Source organism: Lytechinus variegatus, chromosome 11 (genome assembly GCF_018143015.1).
Source record: "Lytechinus variegatus isolate NC3 chromosome 11, Lvar_3.0, whole genome shotgun sequence".
NCBI lineage: Eukaryota > Metazoa > Echinodermata > Echinoidea > Temnopleuroida > Toxopneustidae > Lytechinus > Lytechinus variegatus.
The window spans coordinates 1153357-1170529 of NC_054750.1; the positions used below are offsets into that span (position 1 = coordinate 1153357).

Genomic DNA, 17173 nt, shown 5'->3' on the forward strand with positions numbered 1-17173 from the left:
ATTAAGTTTTAGGGAACGCTGGACATTATCTCGACGTACATCGACTTATGAGTAACTTACGAGTAACGCGTGTCAACGTGTATCAACGATCGCGTAACTTGCCTACAACTTATGACCCGCGTATGCGGGACGTATGAGCCATACGTTGGCATACGTCGAAAAATTTTGTGCTTGCACAAAATTTTTCGACGACCTCGCCGCATGACGGCGTATACCAGCGTGTTTTAGCGTACTCTCAACGTATGCAAAACTTACCCGTAACGTATTCGACGTACGCCAGCGTATTCGCCAAATTCCTCATACGTCGGACATACGCTGTCTAAAACGCCAAGGTGTGACAGCGCCTTTAGTAATTCAACTTAACACCACTTTATAACATGTATAAAATTCATTTGTTATTATTCTCATGAATAACTTTCCAATATAAATAACTCCCAAATTAAAAAGAGACAACAACATGGATTTCTTTTTATTGGAATTCGCATAATACTGAAGTCAGTTTAAGTGCCAATGTACAAATTTGTGCTTACTTTTGAATAGGTCAGTGCACTGGTCTGAACAGGTGCTTTGGAATACCTGAAGGAAATTGAACAAGGCTAGCGCACGATGCCTGCAGAAAGAATATGTCAGCTTTTAGGCACAGACCCTAATCAAAGTTTTATCAACATGTTGGTCACCACCCAAAGAATGGCACATGTTTACATAAAACTTGCTGTTTCAATTCAGGGTCTGCATAATCTTCTAAAAAGCAATTCCCACGCTCAAAATCGAGCCCCACATCTTTCCTTCATATTCACTGATCAAGAGGGCCTTCAGTATACAAGTCATTGTAGGCTTTGCAGTCAGACCCCTTAGAGCGAAGGGTTCGCACAGCACGCTGGGCGATGCTGGCTTTCCTGCTCAAACCGTGTGGATAGATTCGGATGAAAATCCATTGAATGGGTCCTTTAATAGTACATCTGCTAGTTATTGAATAGAGTCGCAACCTCTTGAATATAAATGAGTTTATTGAAGGGTCACCATCCTTTGAAAAATACCAGGCAGTATACAGCACAGGATATATTCAAGGTTTCCTATTCAATAATCGATGACAAGTCTATTCAACAGTGTCATACTGTATACCCCTTGAAGGGTCAAGTCTTGTCATTGAATTATCTGGTGTAAAATGAATGCCCTTGACAGGCCTGCTGATATCTGTATGGACTATCACAGATTTGTTAAACTCTGGGTGTGTTTATGCTTCCATTGCGAGGGCAGAATCAGCGTTTTCAAACGTCGATTCAAAACGCTGATCGTAAATGTGGTTCTGGGAGTGCTGTTTATATTACCTTTTCAGAGGCGAAATCACGATCTCCAGCTGGCTTCACATCGTAATTTTCATAGAGCAGGAAAGCGAGGTCAAATTGGGTGTGCTTTTTTCGAAGTGTTGTTATTACGTGGAGATAACATGGAGCAATGCGACTGTATTTGCCCGCAAATTTTCATCTCACCGGAAGCATATACCAAATGACATTATTTAAACACGTTTACGATCGTGGTTCTGTTTATACTTCCCCAGAAAGCCTGATTCTGGTCAAAGGACGTTTACAAACGTACCTTTTTGTGAGTTTACGATCGGCATTTTGAAACAGCGTTTAAATGAAAGTAAGCATGGACGCAAGTTCCGTGTTTTGGACTAATCACGTTTGGAAACGCTGATTCTGGCCTCAAAAGTGGAAGCATAAACACGGGCCACAGATGTGTTAAACAAGGACACTCCAGTTAAACGTGTGCACTCTATTCAAGAATGATAGCTATCTGAATAGAATGGATGAGCCTAGAATGGACACAGTCGATTTAATGGTGTTGCAAAACCTTTTTAATGGCACAATCCATTGAATAAAATTATTTACCCTCTGTCTCTGATGAAAATAAGGATAACCTGACATTTCCATGGCGCATGATACTCAATCTCTATGCGTATACGTGCACATGTTTGTATGATTTGAATAATCATAAAAAAACATGCTTTTACAAATGGACCTTGTATTTACAGGAAGTATTTATATTGACCATCATCCTTTTCTTTCCCAAATATAGCTTTCCTGTTGAGCATAGCACATGGAGATAATTCAAGTAAGTTACTGATCAGTGGCCCGTTGCAGAAAGGGTTGTGTTTAAATGCAAGCCACAAAATCAATTGCAAGTCCCAAATGCGCGCTGTTGATTGGTTGAAAATCAGGTTGCGATTGATTGCAACTCTTTCTGCAACGGGCCCCAATGCTTAACTTTTGCTGCACAGTCACGCCAACAAAACTGACTACAGACTGATCAACGTTTTTACATCATTTCCAATAACATACAATCGGCTTGGTTTTTGAGCATGGGCAGAAATCCCAGGGGGGACACATCCCCCTACCATTTGGAAAGCGAGGACACAATATCAAACGTCCCTCTACTATTTGTGGTCTTTTATGATGGAAAAAAAGCTGATTCGTGCCCCTCCCCTTTTGAGAGTCATAATAAGAAATTGTAATAGAAAAAAAAATCCCCAAGTGTGCCCCCCCTTTTTTCCCTTGCTTTTCAAATTTATTTTTGATGAAATGATCTGCACATTTTGATGTTGACCTTTTTTGGGGGGCTTGTCATATTTTCTGAGGGAAAATGTGCCCCCCCCTTTGGAAAATCATTGATCTGCCCCTTGATGAGATTTCCACCCATGGTTTGGAGTCAATTTTGTCGTTTGACTGTTCCATTACAATACAGGGTTTTTTTTTTGCTTCCTTGATATTAACAAAATCGTGAAACAATGTTTTTCAAATGCCTTAATCTAAAATATTACATTTTCAAATTTATGCAAGAATGTTATCCATCCTTCCCTTATAATGTTAATCCCTGTTCTTCATATGATTTTTACTGTTTGGTGTAATACATGTAGAGGGGACATGACTCGTTTTACATCTGTTATTTAAATGAAAAATGATTATCTAATAGCTGGTAGTTCAGAGGGACCTATCGCTAACATTAACATTCATCTTCAAAACTTTGAAAAACACTTTCAATTTTTTTTTGTGATTTTATGATCAACTGAGATGCAAAGATCCCTGGGATGAATTAGCTCTGCCAAGCCTGGCTCCCACTTTTACATGTTGCTGTGGGGGAGGTCAGACTGGTCAGCGATCCGATTATTGGAACAAATCGCATTTTGCTCATTTTCTGAAAATTTGAAATGGAAAGTCTATTTCATTTGAGGTCCAAATTAACAGTAAGAATTAATATAACAATTTTGGGTGATTGCAAGCCTTTATTTTTTTTATTAAAGGTCAAATTAGTTTAAAATCGTAGTCGATTATACGAATGCTATGACGTCATTAGGACTGGATATTAAATTCACTTTTATTCTAATATAAAGGGTGATGGCATTTTTTCATTCTAAAATCGGGTTTCAGACTAATCGTATGGTGTGCTGTGGCTCATTAGGCAGTTACTGTTTGTTTATCTGTGTTCTTTCCGCCAGTATGCAGTTAAACCCAAGCTAAATGAATTAGATATAGAACTAATATTGCAGAATTGTCCAAAATATCATCAAAGGTGAAGTTCACACTGACAAAAAATTTATTGTAAAAAATAGCAGAAAAACAATAAAATACATGTCTATTGCCAAAGGTTTGGGGAAAATCCGTCAAAGAATAAAGTTGTTGCAAATTTAATTATTTGATATGTGACATCATATGTGAGCAGCTTTCCTACTTTTTATCGCACATTTGGTAAAAATCTATAAAATGTCATTTTCTAAGGAAAATCGAAAATGGTTTTTACTGTACCTTCAGTATATGAATGGACAAATGATATCACACCCATTTCCAGGAAGAAAACAAAAAAATTCTTTGTGAACCATTAAAAATGTGAAATTTATGCATTTTATATTAATTAACTAGCATAGGGGCAGCTGCTTGTTTATGACGTCACAAATCCAAAACTTAAAATTCTAACAACTTTCTTAGTCTGTTATGGATTTTTCTCAAACCTTCCTCAATATTTTTCATTATTTTTTCTGCTATTTTTACAACAAACTTTTATTTCATGGCGAACTTCCCCTTTAAAAATCTGTACGTCTGTAGGAACCTTAAACCAGGAGATATCTGTAAAAACTGTGTACCTGAAATGCTAGGCTTTCCTGATATAGCAGCAAGAGTATCAGCATTTACTTTTAGCCTTGCTTAATGCTTGTTCTTTTCCTTCTCATTCTCTTTTAATACCCTCTTTATGAATAGCAACAATGCAACCAGCTACAACACAAGGTAACCTCTATATAACTGAAAATTGTGGATAACCATTTTTTTCTAAAGCTACCTTGTTTCTTTGAAATGTTGAAGAGGGCTTTATTGCAATTAAGTTTGTTAATTGTCAATGTTTTGTGCTGCGTGTATTTTGTTGTATTCAAGCTAATGAAGAGTTGTAAATTTCTAATAATTTTCCATTTAGAAATAGAATGTAGAGAAATTGTACTTTTCATGCTGAGAAATATTTGTTTGTTAAATCCATTTCACCGAAAAGCTTTTGTATGCTTCTGATTAGTAATATTCATTTGAAAAAAAATAGACTGAAATAAGGCTCACTGGCACATTCACTTGAAAGATATATTTGTGGCTTCCAGTTTTCACTAAGTCAGAGCATAAATAACAACAACAACCAAAGTTTGTTTGTGTGTAGGTCCATGCTAGTAAAGAAATTGTTTAATAATTATTCTTCTAAATGTACATGCTCTAGTGTGAATGTATCTATTCTGTATCCCCTTTGTGCAAGCATATTATCTTGTTTGTCTATGGTGGTACATGGCTATTGGTATTAAAATAAATTTCAGTGTTCATTGTTGGGGGCATTGTGGTCTAGTGCTTGTGACTCCTGTCTTTCAATCTGGAGGATGCGAGTTTGATTACCAGCCATGATTTGTTCCTTCAGCTAGAAATGTGTCCGCATTATGCTTCACCCAACCCGGGTGAGGGGTTAAACCCAGAACTAGGAAGAAATTCCTCAAATGCTTGAGTGCCTAAAACCAGGCAATAGCAGCGCTTCATATCCTCATTGCACATTTGTACAGATATGAGGCTATACTCTATGGCCCATATTCAGAAGTAAGATTTTAATTTACCGGTAGACCATGGTCTATTAAACTCTGTGCTAAAATTATGGAAAGCCAAAAATGTTAACATTTTTCTTACACTGCATTAAACTTCTTATGTTTACTATGCTCTTTCCTATAAACTCCTAAATGGTGAAGAGAGATACATGTATCTTGTTTATCTTCCCGAAACAGTTGACAATGATTTGAGAGAAAAATGAACTGATACATTTAAATTCTTAGCTGTTAGAGATTTATGCCACTATTGGCTTTCCATAGTTAAACTACAACTGACTTGAAAACAGAGTTTAGATTATTAAATCTCGAGTTGTCTATGAATTTGGAAAAAACTCATGGATCTCCTTTAGCATTCCAGGAGAAATACATGTATTGTGATGTTTAGTTTTTAGAAACCGCAAAATGTATCTTGGAGTTGTTTCATATCTGTACATGTAGCTTTGTGGTGAAGATCTTATTTCCATTCACTTTTCAATGTATCCATTTGTAGAGGAAACAACTGTTGTAACAACTTTTGTAACAACAGTCATAATGACCCCTGACCCCACTACAGCAGGTAAAGTATTTTCCTTTTGGTTGTGCAATGATATGTAATCAAAATCTGTATTCAGAATTTGCATGCGTGCATGAAAAGTTATTATATTATATTCAGACCTGAAAAAGGGATATTTTAATCATAGTATTTAAATGCGAAGCACAAGCTGATTTTTTTAAATTCCTTTTTATACCCTTGAGAAAAGAGAAGTTTATACCCCTTTCAAAAACCCATCCAATTATCCGCCTGAGAGTAATGCGGATAATTTCAATAAAAATTGCATTCACAAACTCTGAAAATAATCCACACAATTTTTTACGAGCGCCCGACCTTTAAAAGGCTGATAATTGTCATGGCAACTGCACACACCCCCTCCGATGGGGTTGTGTTGGAAAAGGGTGACCTTGTGACCGCACCATGGCAATTATCCGCATTACTTTGGAAATGCGTTCATAAAGCCAAAATCTGGTCCCAATGCCGCTATTATGCAGATCGAAACGATGCGGATAACTCTGGTCCCGCTCCAATTTTACGACCAAATTATGTGGATATTATCCGCATAATTGGGTTTATGAAAGGGGTATTAAGGACTGTTTGTAGGAATTCATGAACAGCATACGCATGCCACTAATCAATGGATGCAAGCATGAAGCAAGAGCTGAAATTTATTTTCATTTATTCCCCTGAGAAAATTGATATTTTAAGGACTGTTTTTAGGTGTTCATGTAGGACATGCATATTTCACCAATCCGCTATTTCAAACATGAAGGGTGATCTGATATTTTTTTATAATCAAATGTTCAAAGGTGGCAATCCCTTACTAAGTAAGCCTGAAAAAGATGTCAGAAGCATGAGGAAAAATATTTGGTGTATTGACATCATTACCTTAGAAATGGACAAAACAAGCACCTGGAGTGCTGAATACATAGGCCCTGCGTAATTATGTTTCAACGAATTATGAAAAAAATCTTTAATTTCCTCTTTTCTTTTCCCATTATATTTCTCATTCTCCCCTTTTCCTCACCCCCCCCCCCCCATTTTGGTTTTTGTTTTTTGCCAGCTGATATGGAGGCATGTGCCCCCACCCCTGTGTGCTAGCCCCCTTCCCCCCTAGTTATGCCCACTGGGTGTATATTAACATAATTGACCTGTTTCATAGAACAAATAATGCACAGGTTTAAATTTGTGGTACTATTGGGAAAGAAGGCAACTAGACTATTGTGCTAAAGCCCTCAACAGACCACATGGTCGTTGCAAGATTGTGAATGTCTTTTAGTATACTTTATCACCAAAAATATACTTTGATCTGTGCATTATTCTTTGCATGTGAGCTTTCAATGTTAATGGTTTCAATGGTAATAATATATTAAAGACATTTCAAACTAATTTGAAATCAAGCTTTTATTTTGCATGTTTAATACCTGCTTCCTTTTCTGTTCTAGAATCATGTAGCTCTGCATTCATCTTATAAAAAAAGCTTTTTGTTTGCAAATAACATCTTCCAAAATGACAATCTGGGTGGAAATTATGCTAAACTCTTACACTCATAGAGGATTGATTGGTGGGATATGAAATTTGATTTGGAATTACAAGTTCCAAATACAGCAGAATAAAGGGTGCTCACTCAAAAACATTTGACAAATTTTTTCAAGAGTAAACTGAAGAGATTTAAAAAAAAAGGGAAAGAAAAGAGTTTCTTGCATTAAAAAGAGGAAGTGCTTCTCCAAAAAGGTAGGTACAATGTCTGTTTTTTAAAGTGAGAAAACTAGAAAGGGAAATACATAACTCTTGTGCCCTTTGCACCACTCGGCCATTTAGGGTGACAGTAAGTTTAAAAGCACAACTTAAAGCTGCATTTTTGTTTTTTCAAAGATTGCACTTTTAATGTTTTTTGTCATCCTTGCATGTTTTTTTGTCATCTTGCTTGTTTTTAATCGTAGATTTATCAACAGATAACACTAACACTTTGGAGGCAACAGATCCTCCAGCTATTACAGAAATCATAACAGAGATTGTGACAGTAATTGTTAACAGTACTGCCCTAGTCACAAGTAGTTTGTCAACTTTGCCTTTGGCTCCTTCGACAACAACGGTTGGTAGGTGACCCGTGTGACTGCTGCTCACCGTGCTACAACACAATATAGTTCATTAGTCATACGAATCCCTGTCCTGTTCTGTTCAGTCATTATAGGGACAGTGATTTTTTGTTAACCGGTTTTAAAATCAAAATAGAAAATCCATTTTGGCTCTTAACTTGTGAAAATTCATAGGGTTTACCTTTGTAAAATTGATTTCATATTCTGCTGTGTGCAATTTCTGTGAAAAAACAAACTTTCTATGAGAGATCAAGTTTGATGTAGAATTACAAGTTTTCAGAGACTAAGACATAAAATCACTGTCCCTAGACTCCCTTCATGTAATGCATTTAGCGTTAATTTCTAGGGTGGCCCATTGAAAGTAAAATAGTATACTGCTAGTATTGAGAGTTTACTTAGTTGTTTGGTGAAAAGGGGGATCTAATTGGAAAGAAAGTGTGCCCCAAAATTTTTTTTAAATGGTAGAGGGTTCGTTTTTTCCATTGGGATCAAGTCCACCCTTTTTTGAAGAAAACTGAGTGGCTGTGATGCAATGGATTTGTTGTTTTTATAGTTAAAAAGTAATAATTGCCCTACCTAAAAAAGAGAAAACAGGTAGATGATAAACATGCTCAATATTCATGATTGCATGAAAATTTTGCCTTTAAAGTGACATACATGTAAACATATGCATTCGAAAATATCTTTCTATTGTTAGCAGTCATGTGCATTTTGCTTTAATTTGCAATGTACATGTCCATGTGGTAGTCATAATTTAAGTCATTTTGTAAAAACTATGTTTAACTTATCTTTACCAGTATCTGAAAAATATATGTACAATATGCAAACATACATTGTCATGGCTTCACATACAACTGTATCTACCTTTGTTACCAACATGCTTGATGCTTGTTCTGTGTATTTATTCTTATGATTCATTTTATTATTTTGTTTGCTTATGAATTCATTAATATAACTTCTGAAGGTTTCCATGGCGAAGAACAATAGTGTAGTAGATTTCACGGTACACCATGTATCTTTCTTGGGCAAATGTTGGTCCTGAAAAGGACCACCCAATCTCTTAAATTCATTAAGTTGTTCATTTATCTACTTGTTCATTCATTCATTTAGTTTTTATTATATATTTTCTGTATTTATTTATTCATTCTATTTTTTCATGTTTATTTTGGGTACTGGTGTATGATATTTTCATTTCCATTTTAAAGCAACGAATTTGTAATGAATAGTACAATATGGAAAATTGCTGGATCCACCTGATCTATATGTAGATCCATATAATTTACTTTATAGCAGACATCATCAACATGTGGTAGACAAATTTATCATCACATATTTTTTATTCATTTACTCAGAGGTGGCGGAACATCAGGCTCATACAATGAAAGTGGAGGGGCACCTGTTGTTTGGCAGACAAAAGGTGCCCCTCCACTTTTTTTGTCAGAGCCTTATGTTTTGCCACCTCTGTATTTACCATTATATGTCTTTATTCCTTTTTTATATCATTTTAAATTAATTTTTGAAGTCAGTGAAGGGGAAAGAATATATTGAACATCATTAAAAGTATTGTTTACTTTTTATAAAAAAAGCATTTCGTCTGCCCAATACATGGAAGAAATTTGCAAATATCCAATATAAAATTGTGAAAATGCATGATGCAGCAAACAGTTAAAATGAACAATTTTACACTTAATGATGTTCCATTCTGATTTGGAAAACATACATATTTACATGCATATCCACTTCCATTTTAATTTTTTACATGATTGCAAACCATTATGAGAGAACATTATTTTCATTAGTCATGATTTTACATGCATTTTTCCTGCCTAACAGTGCTAATGAAAACAATAAAAAATTGATAGTTTGGTCAGTCATAAATCTGACATTTGATTTCATGCAAAAATTTATGGACTTTATACCTGTATTTATGCTTTGCCTAAATAGCCCAAAGCACTCACAACTTCAATTTAGCTAATACTTACGCAAACATATAAAATGATGGAAGATGCCTAAAACAAAAACAAAAAAGGTTTAGAAACTCTTTAACGATTCAATTGTTTGGGATTGCCATACTTTTACCTTTGAAATTAAATTATTTTTTCTAATTGTATACATGTACACTGTACATTTCTATATATATATGCAATTGCTACATGTACATTTATTTGGGTAAATTATGGGTTATATTGAACAGTTTTCTTAACCAAATACATAGTTATGATGTTCTACTACTGAAGGGACTGTGACACCAGAATGTGTTGTTTTTTTGTACATGTGGCAAACCATTTGTAATGTCATATTTGTTTATAACTTTAATAATGATAATAATGCTAACATTTATAGGGCGCTTTATACGGGTGTTTCAAAGCGCACAGATGGGCTGACTTAAGTAAACAATAAATCCATTAAATAAAAAACCAATGAAAGCGTTGAGAAAAGAGTTTTGAGTGAGGATTTGGAAATTTTATCAGAGGGAGCATTTTGAATATGGCTTAGAAGCTTGTTCTACAGAGCATTGTATTTATAATTGCCACTTTTTAGCAACACAAAATGATTTTCTTGACATTTGATTACTTGATATTTAACAGGAATCAATGTATTGATATCAAGAAATATCAAATGTTGACAACTGCATTCAGTGGACCGCGTCTTGCCTATATTGAAAGTGTTGTACGCTGGCGAAAATGTCCACAGAGCTACCAAGTCTCATGCTTTATGCGTGAGACTCAAGCATTTTGGACTCTTGTTCATCCCCTCAAATCTCTGTCTCACGCAACTATCACAGCCTTTCCCCATATACATTGTATACAATGTCTGTGATCTCACTCAGATTCACAGAAAATCTCACGGATAGCGAGTCTTTGAACTTGGCATCTCTGTGTCCAGTGCCTGACAACATAAAGCTTTATGGTAGTTGATAGTGGAACTGGTGTTTGTGATTGATCATACACAGTAAATCAATGCAATAAAAAAATCATCCCCTCGATCAGTCACAAAGCTTTATGTCACACGGCCCAGCTCTGACAGCCTCCATTAATGATATTCTTATTCTGGTTTGAATATGATTTGTTTCTGTCATAACTCTCTTCATATTTTATCGTTATTTTAATAAAGCTTTCTGTACACCTAATGATCCTTGTCAGAATGGAGCAACTTGCAATGACACTACAAATATGTGTGACTGTGTTCCTGAATACAGAGGTGACACATGCGAAACCGGTACGTTCCTTAAGAGATCTAAAAAGCCAGTTTGATATTAAGACCCATCTCAAATCTAGAAAATTATGTACCCAAGGGCGGCCCAGAGCCTACCTTGGGTAGGTAAGAATTTAGATGTAAGCATGTCACACCCGCCTCTGGTCACCTTTAAGTGACCCTACTCTTTCCTACCACGGTCAACTTTGATGTAAATGTAAACGTAAACCTACCTTAAAACCATCTCGAATCTCTTGCAGTAGTTTGCAGCATAGACCCTATTTTGTCAATAGTGATGTAAATGTTATTCAGAAAAAGAAAAGATGGTATGAAGTGTTGCTACTATAAAATCAAGTCCAAAACATGAACACATACAGTCTGCACTTTATTTTAGACCACTTTCAAATCGAGTGGATAGCGTATGAATGCTATGATGATTACTTTTGACTCTCTGCCAGGCCAGGTCTGTTCTTGAGGCTAATCTTGTCAATGTTGCCATTGGACTTGGTCAGGACATGGTTACGTGATTTTGTAGATGTAACATACTGTATGTCTTAATAGTTGTTGGTCTGGACAATAAAGAGTTCAGATCTTATTGGCAGCTGTAGGTGCCAGATACATGTAGGCTTCTTTTTTCTTTCTCTTTTATTAGTTTTAAGAGATTGGTCATACAGAGCCTGAACAAATATCTGATAACTGAATCAAAGCTTAGCAATGATCATAGAACATTTTTTATGATTAATTTACATTGTATATGATGTACAATCAATTGTGAAAATCAAGCGTACAAGTAATTGCCAACCGATGTGTACGTGACCCTGGGATCTGTTTTTTGAAGAGTTGCTTTAGATTCAAATAAGTTTCAAATTGTGATTGATCTACTAACATGAAAAATTGTGTAGTTGAGAGAGATCAATATTTGATTAATTGCAGTATGTGTCTGATTTAAACTGTCACAACTCTTTATGAGACAGGGCCAAGGGCCAGTATTCAATTCGATACTTAACCATCTTTGGTTAAATATATTTGGCTAAATATTTTCCTTAAATCTAAGTCAGCTGCCAACCAGGCTTAAGTCTGGCTTGCGTGCTGTTTACAAATGATACGAGCAGTCAACCATTCTGCGCACAGATGGATACATATATTTCGCATTATTTGGCTCAAACTTTATGATGTCACAGGGGTAAAATATAATACTTAAGTGTGATCTGAATATGACTTTAAGCATTTTGCCTAGCCAAGTAAAATGCTTAGTAAATTAATTACAAACAAATCAATTCTTTTAATTGAATACCTGCCCCGGTTTCCTCAGCTTATCAGTGCATATATCAAAGCAGAGATTGTACAGAGATCAAGCAATGGCTGTATGATCCTAACCACCACTGTATCATCTTTGCAGTCTCTATAGGACACCGTTCTCATTATACTTCAAACTGGTTTGTGGAAACCGGTTCAGAAAACCAATTTGGAAGACCGCTTTACATAAAGTGGTATTGTTGCTATGGGAATGCTTTCATGAAGTGACATGTTTTGCTTGAAATTTGAAACCGCAGTGTTGGCATTCCACACACAGTGTGTGGAGAAGCGTGCTCAAAATGTATGAATACTGCTTTCTGAAGAACGGTTGTGTTTTGACTTACGCTAAAACCACTTTAACGAGGCAAAGCCATCTTGAAAACTATATTGCGAGTTTGTTTTTTGAACTGGTTTGGAAGATTGCTTCCAAGACCGCTTTGATCATTCTATTACGCGTTAAACTAGTTTCCAGTAAACTAGTTTTAGGAAGGTAGTGAGAACAGTGTCTGAGGCATTCCTTCACGATCACCCAATGCTCTCTGGGTTTTCTGATTCAGGCCTATTAATATTTTTCAAACCTTACAGTGCCTGTTGGGAACCTTTGAAAACATACAGTACAATAACAAAAATTATGGTGTCTGGGACTATCTCTCAATATGGAAGATAAGATGAGCTTACTTGCTGTGCAGGCTCTTACTAGGCCCAAAATAGACCAACCAAATATGACCTTGGAAGTGATAACTATATTATTTTGTCCATTATTTCCTCATTATTAGAAAATGAGTGCATAACTATGGAACCTTGTCAGAATGGAGGAACATGCAATGACATTATTGATGGGACTGGTTACACTTGTGATTGTGCAAATGGATACTCTGGAGATAATTGTGAAGAAGGTATGTGCTTCTGCATTCCCCAGTTTTTATTGTCCTCAATTGTTACATGAAAGATGTCAAAGAAAAATTTGTTTGTATGTAAATTGTGATAGTTCCCATTCATATGATTAGTATGTGTGAGCCCATTCTATTTTCCATGTAGGTACATGTGCATGCGGGTTTTGTAGGGGGGGGGCTCAATATAGGTACCTATTTTATAAAACAAAGTAGATATTTAAGTTTCTGTTCCTGCAGTTCTCAGATTTCTAGTTTTGCGATACAAATTGATTTGAGTACTATTCATTTATTTAACTTTTGTTTTTCCCACTTTATTCTCTGGATCATGCAGAAAATGAATGTGTAACTCTCAATAATCCATGCCAGAATGGTGGACAATGTGCTGATAATGAAGATGATATGGGTTACTCATGCAACTGTACAGCAGGGTATACGGGAGCTAATTGTTCAACAGGTACAGTATATGCTTTAACTTCTGTTAAATTATCATTTCTCATTTCTAAAGCTGTCAACAAAATTTTCCAGTGATTACTACACGTAGATGATGGGTTAGACCAGCCTTGATCGATTACACAGAAATTGTCTTTTGTTTAATATGCTAATTCTTGAATGCAGCAAATGCCAGATTTTTCATTCCAGGCGGTACCTAGGAACCATTTATGATGTGTAAACGTGTATTTTGCATCAAGATTTTGTTGTGAAAAGAGAGATACATAATAAGATACTAAGAAAAACAGGATATAAAACTGATTCTGATAAATAATAATTTCTGTGTTGAGATCAGGTTTTGTGAAGTACTTTTGGTTTGCTGTCTTTTGCGGGTATGCAGTTTTTTTTTCAGGTGTATTTTTGTATTTATTTTTTCTCTGATTTTTAGAGATTAAATACTGTTTTACAACCATGGCTTCTTTTTTGCTCTTAATAAACAATTATTTGATTTAAAATTAGTGACAATTCTTAGTATCTTCGAAGTTATTGTGGTGTCCTGTTAAATAATCTTTACTTCGATTGATAATTAAATGCTGATTTTGCGTGATATGTATAATGATGATCTATTTACCCAGGATAGCCACTTCACATTCAAAAACTGTTCTCCCAGCTGGTCCTGCTGTTTTTATTATAATAATTTTTTATAATGAATTTTCAATTTGTATTTCTATCAACGGTAATGATTGATTTATGTGACTTTATTGACAAAGTATCTCCCTATCTAGTAATATTCACTTGTGCCCATTTGAAATGAAGCAATTGCATATTGGATTTGAAAAAAAAAATCAGTTTTTGAAATCAAGTCATTTCTTTCAGAGTAAATTATTATTATCATATTTATCTTCTAACATGTTCCTGTCCCCATTAGGCAACATTTTTTTTTCATTGAAGCCTTTATCTTTTCCAAAATGATTTAAAAAGTATCATTATTGCCATATATGTACATCCACCCTCTTATTTTACAGTGAATAGCCAAACTGCAATTAAACTCCCAAGTCCTGGTCATCCTTTGTTCTGTGTTTATATAATTATATTATTTTTTTCTCCATCCCTCATATTATTCCTTAGGTGGTTGTATTTTAATTTTAATTTTATCCTTTGTTTAGGAAGGTGGACACCCAACGGCAGCAAACACAGGAGGCCTTATTGTCTATTATTGAAATTATAGAAAATGGATATTGCATGAACGTACATGTATAGTGAAATTAGTATATAAATAATAATTATAACATTTGTAGGGCGGTTAATATAGATGTTTCTAAGCACTCAGTATTCTGCCTATCAACTACATTACCGGAGAAAATAAAAAGTAGTCTTTATGAATTAAAAACAAAATTTATAGAATCAAACAACCAAAATGAAACTAAGATGTGCAACTCAATATAAACTCACAACTGATACCTAGACATTAAAAAGGTGGGTCTTTAGGAAGGTATTAAAGTGATCAAGGGAGTCGGCATTATGGATTTAAGATGGCAATATTCCCCTGAATTGGAGCAAAACAATAGAAGGCTTGATCACCATAACTTGTATTTGTATGTGGTCCTAAAGTTATCCACAAGGTTGTTGAAGAACGAAGTGGTCTGAGTGAGCTAGAAGAGCGGAGAGAGATGAGATTTAGAGAGATATTCAAGAGCTAGGCCATTGATTATTTTATACGTCATGAGAAGAATTTGAAAAATGATGCACTGGCGTATTGGAAACCAATGAAGTGATTTCAGAATAGGTGTAGCCTGTTCAAATTTTCTTGATAGAGTAACAAACCTTGCAGCAGTATTTTGAATTCTTTGGAGTGGGCGTAAATATGAGAGTTGGATACCAGAAAGAGCAGAATTGCAGTAATCAAGGTGGGAAGATATAAAAGCATGGGTAAGTTTAGCATTTGTGGGTTGGTTGAGTAGCTTCCTTATTTTTTCCAATCTTAAAAAATATCAACGGTTGCAGACCTACAAATATTGTCACCCTGCGATTACCAACTCACTACAGATCAAAGGAATATTGTCCATGCTACTTGTGGTTGAGAGCATTGGAAAGGATTCTGTGTTTCTAAATTTGGAAGAGATGTGGATCATATCAGACTTGTATTCATTGAGACAGAGTTTGTCATGTGACCAGGCTTTGATGTCCTTTAAGCAGCTATTGTGCTGCGAAGCTTAATTTTTGCCATTGGGTTTCAAATTAATGTAAATCTCTGTATCATCAGCTTACATGGCATGTTCAATGTCCTGATGGGAGTCAATGAAACTTGACAGAGGGCTTGTATACAAGATGAAGAGGAGCGGGCCAACCACTGAATCCTGAGGAATGCCTCAGACCAAGGCGAATCTTGCCGATAGGGTGCCATTGATGATAATTTGTTGACTTTGATTGTGGACGTAAGAACAGAGCCAATCAAGGACAGTCCCAGTAATCCCAAAGTCACTTTGTAGGCGATACAGCAACAGTTCATGGTCGATGGTGTCAAGTCAAGTGTAGTGGTGTAATCTAGCAGAATGAGCACTGCCTCACCCCTATCAACAGCCAAGAGAAGATCATTGAAAACTTTCACCAGGGCAGTCTCGGTAGAATGGTGATACCGATAAGCTGACTGATTGACTGGAAGAATGCCAAATCCTTCAGGGTGATTCTTAAACTGCGAAGTCACGACCCTCTCCAGGACCTTACCAATGAAGGACAGATTCGTGATGGGCCTATAGTTGCCGAGACTATTTGGATCAAGGCTCGACTTTTTGAGGAGAGGAAGTAGGAGTAATGTTTTTCAGAGCTTCAGGAACAATGTCGGATAAGAAGAGAGATTAATAAACTTTGTGATTATTTATTTTGTTTTGTTTACCCAGGGTAACCTCATCAGTGGACTAAGCACTGTTTTTCTTGGGGGCCCTGCATACAAGTAACAAATACGTACATATAATAAGTGGTCGCATTTCATAAGTTGGGTATGCAAAAAGGGTGGCGTATGAACAATTTTCCACATGGTGCCATGGATAAATTGTTGCTACATCACAGTATCTTGACCAAATTTATTGAGTAATATCTCATTTTGAAGCTAGAACTATAGGCTAAATATATTACTATGAATTAAATCAATACAATATCAGGAACAAAAACTATAGCACATTAAGTTTGAAGTAGCAGGGGTGGCGGAGCCGGTGGATGCGGAGCCGGTAGATGTGGTAAATGATAAAATATTAATTAAACCTAATTAACAACTTATTATAATATGTAATATGACTGTTATCCTCATATTTCTGGGCGTTTTAAAGCAGGGAACAACTAAATGTCATAAAAATTTGACAATTTTGAAAATATGCAGCAATGGAATACATGTGTATGTCAGATCTGATCTGCAACCTAATCAATTAGTAAACTGGAGAGATTTGCTTAATTATCTAATTTGTAATTTTAATTTTTAGTACAAATGTTGTGTATCATTGCAACAAACATTTCTACCAATGATATTGTCATTTTGCCAAGCATATAAATACATAGACCAAAAGCTTCAGTCTCTGTATTTTGGTTGTTCCGCTGAACTGCGTTGGCTCACTCACCA

The 17173-nt window shown here is 35.6% G+C and overlaps 2 protein-coding genes across 7 annotated transcripts in view; both read left to right on the forward strand.

Moving 5' to 3' along the window:
- Positions 1-11472, forward strand: part of LOC121424129 (multiple epidermal growth factor-like domains protein 9) — a 38199-nt gene extending 26727 nt beyond the window's left edge. Inside the window, exons 5-9 of the mRNA XM_041619728.1 lie at positions 2080-2115; positions 4254-4280; positions 7595-7750; positions 10865-10998; positions 11404-11472. Of these exons, the coding sequence (XP_041475662.1) occupies positions 2080-2115; positions 4254-4280; positions 7595-7750; positions 10865-10998; positions 11404-11472 (422 nt within the window). The remainder of the gene's footprint in view (positions 1-2079; positions 2116-4253; positions 4281-7594; positions 7751-10864; positions 10999-11403) is intronic.
- Positions 11473-13468: 1996 nt separating this feature from the next.
- The window catches only part of LOC121423725 (receptor-type tyrosine-protein phosphatase delta-like), a 103727-nt gene continuing 100022 nt past the window's right edge, over positions 13469-17173 (forward strand). For all 6 annotated transcript variants that reach the window (XM_041619162.1, XM_041619161.1, XM_041619167.1 and 3 more), the window contains exon 1: positions 13469-13588. In XM_041619162.1, coding sequence (XP_041475096.1) covers positions 13534-13588 — 55 coding nt within the window. In that variant the 5' untranslated portion in view covers positions 13469-13533. The remainder of the gene's footprint in view (positions 13589-17173) is intronic.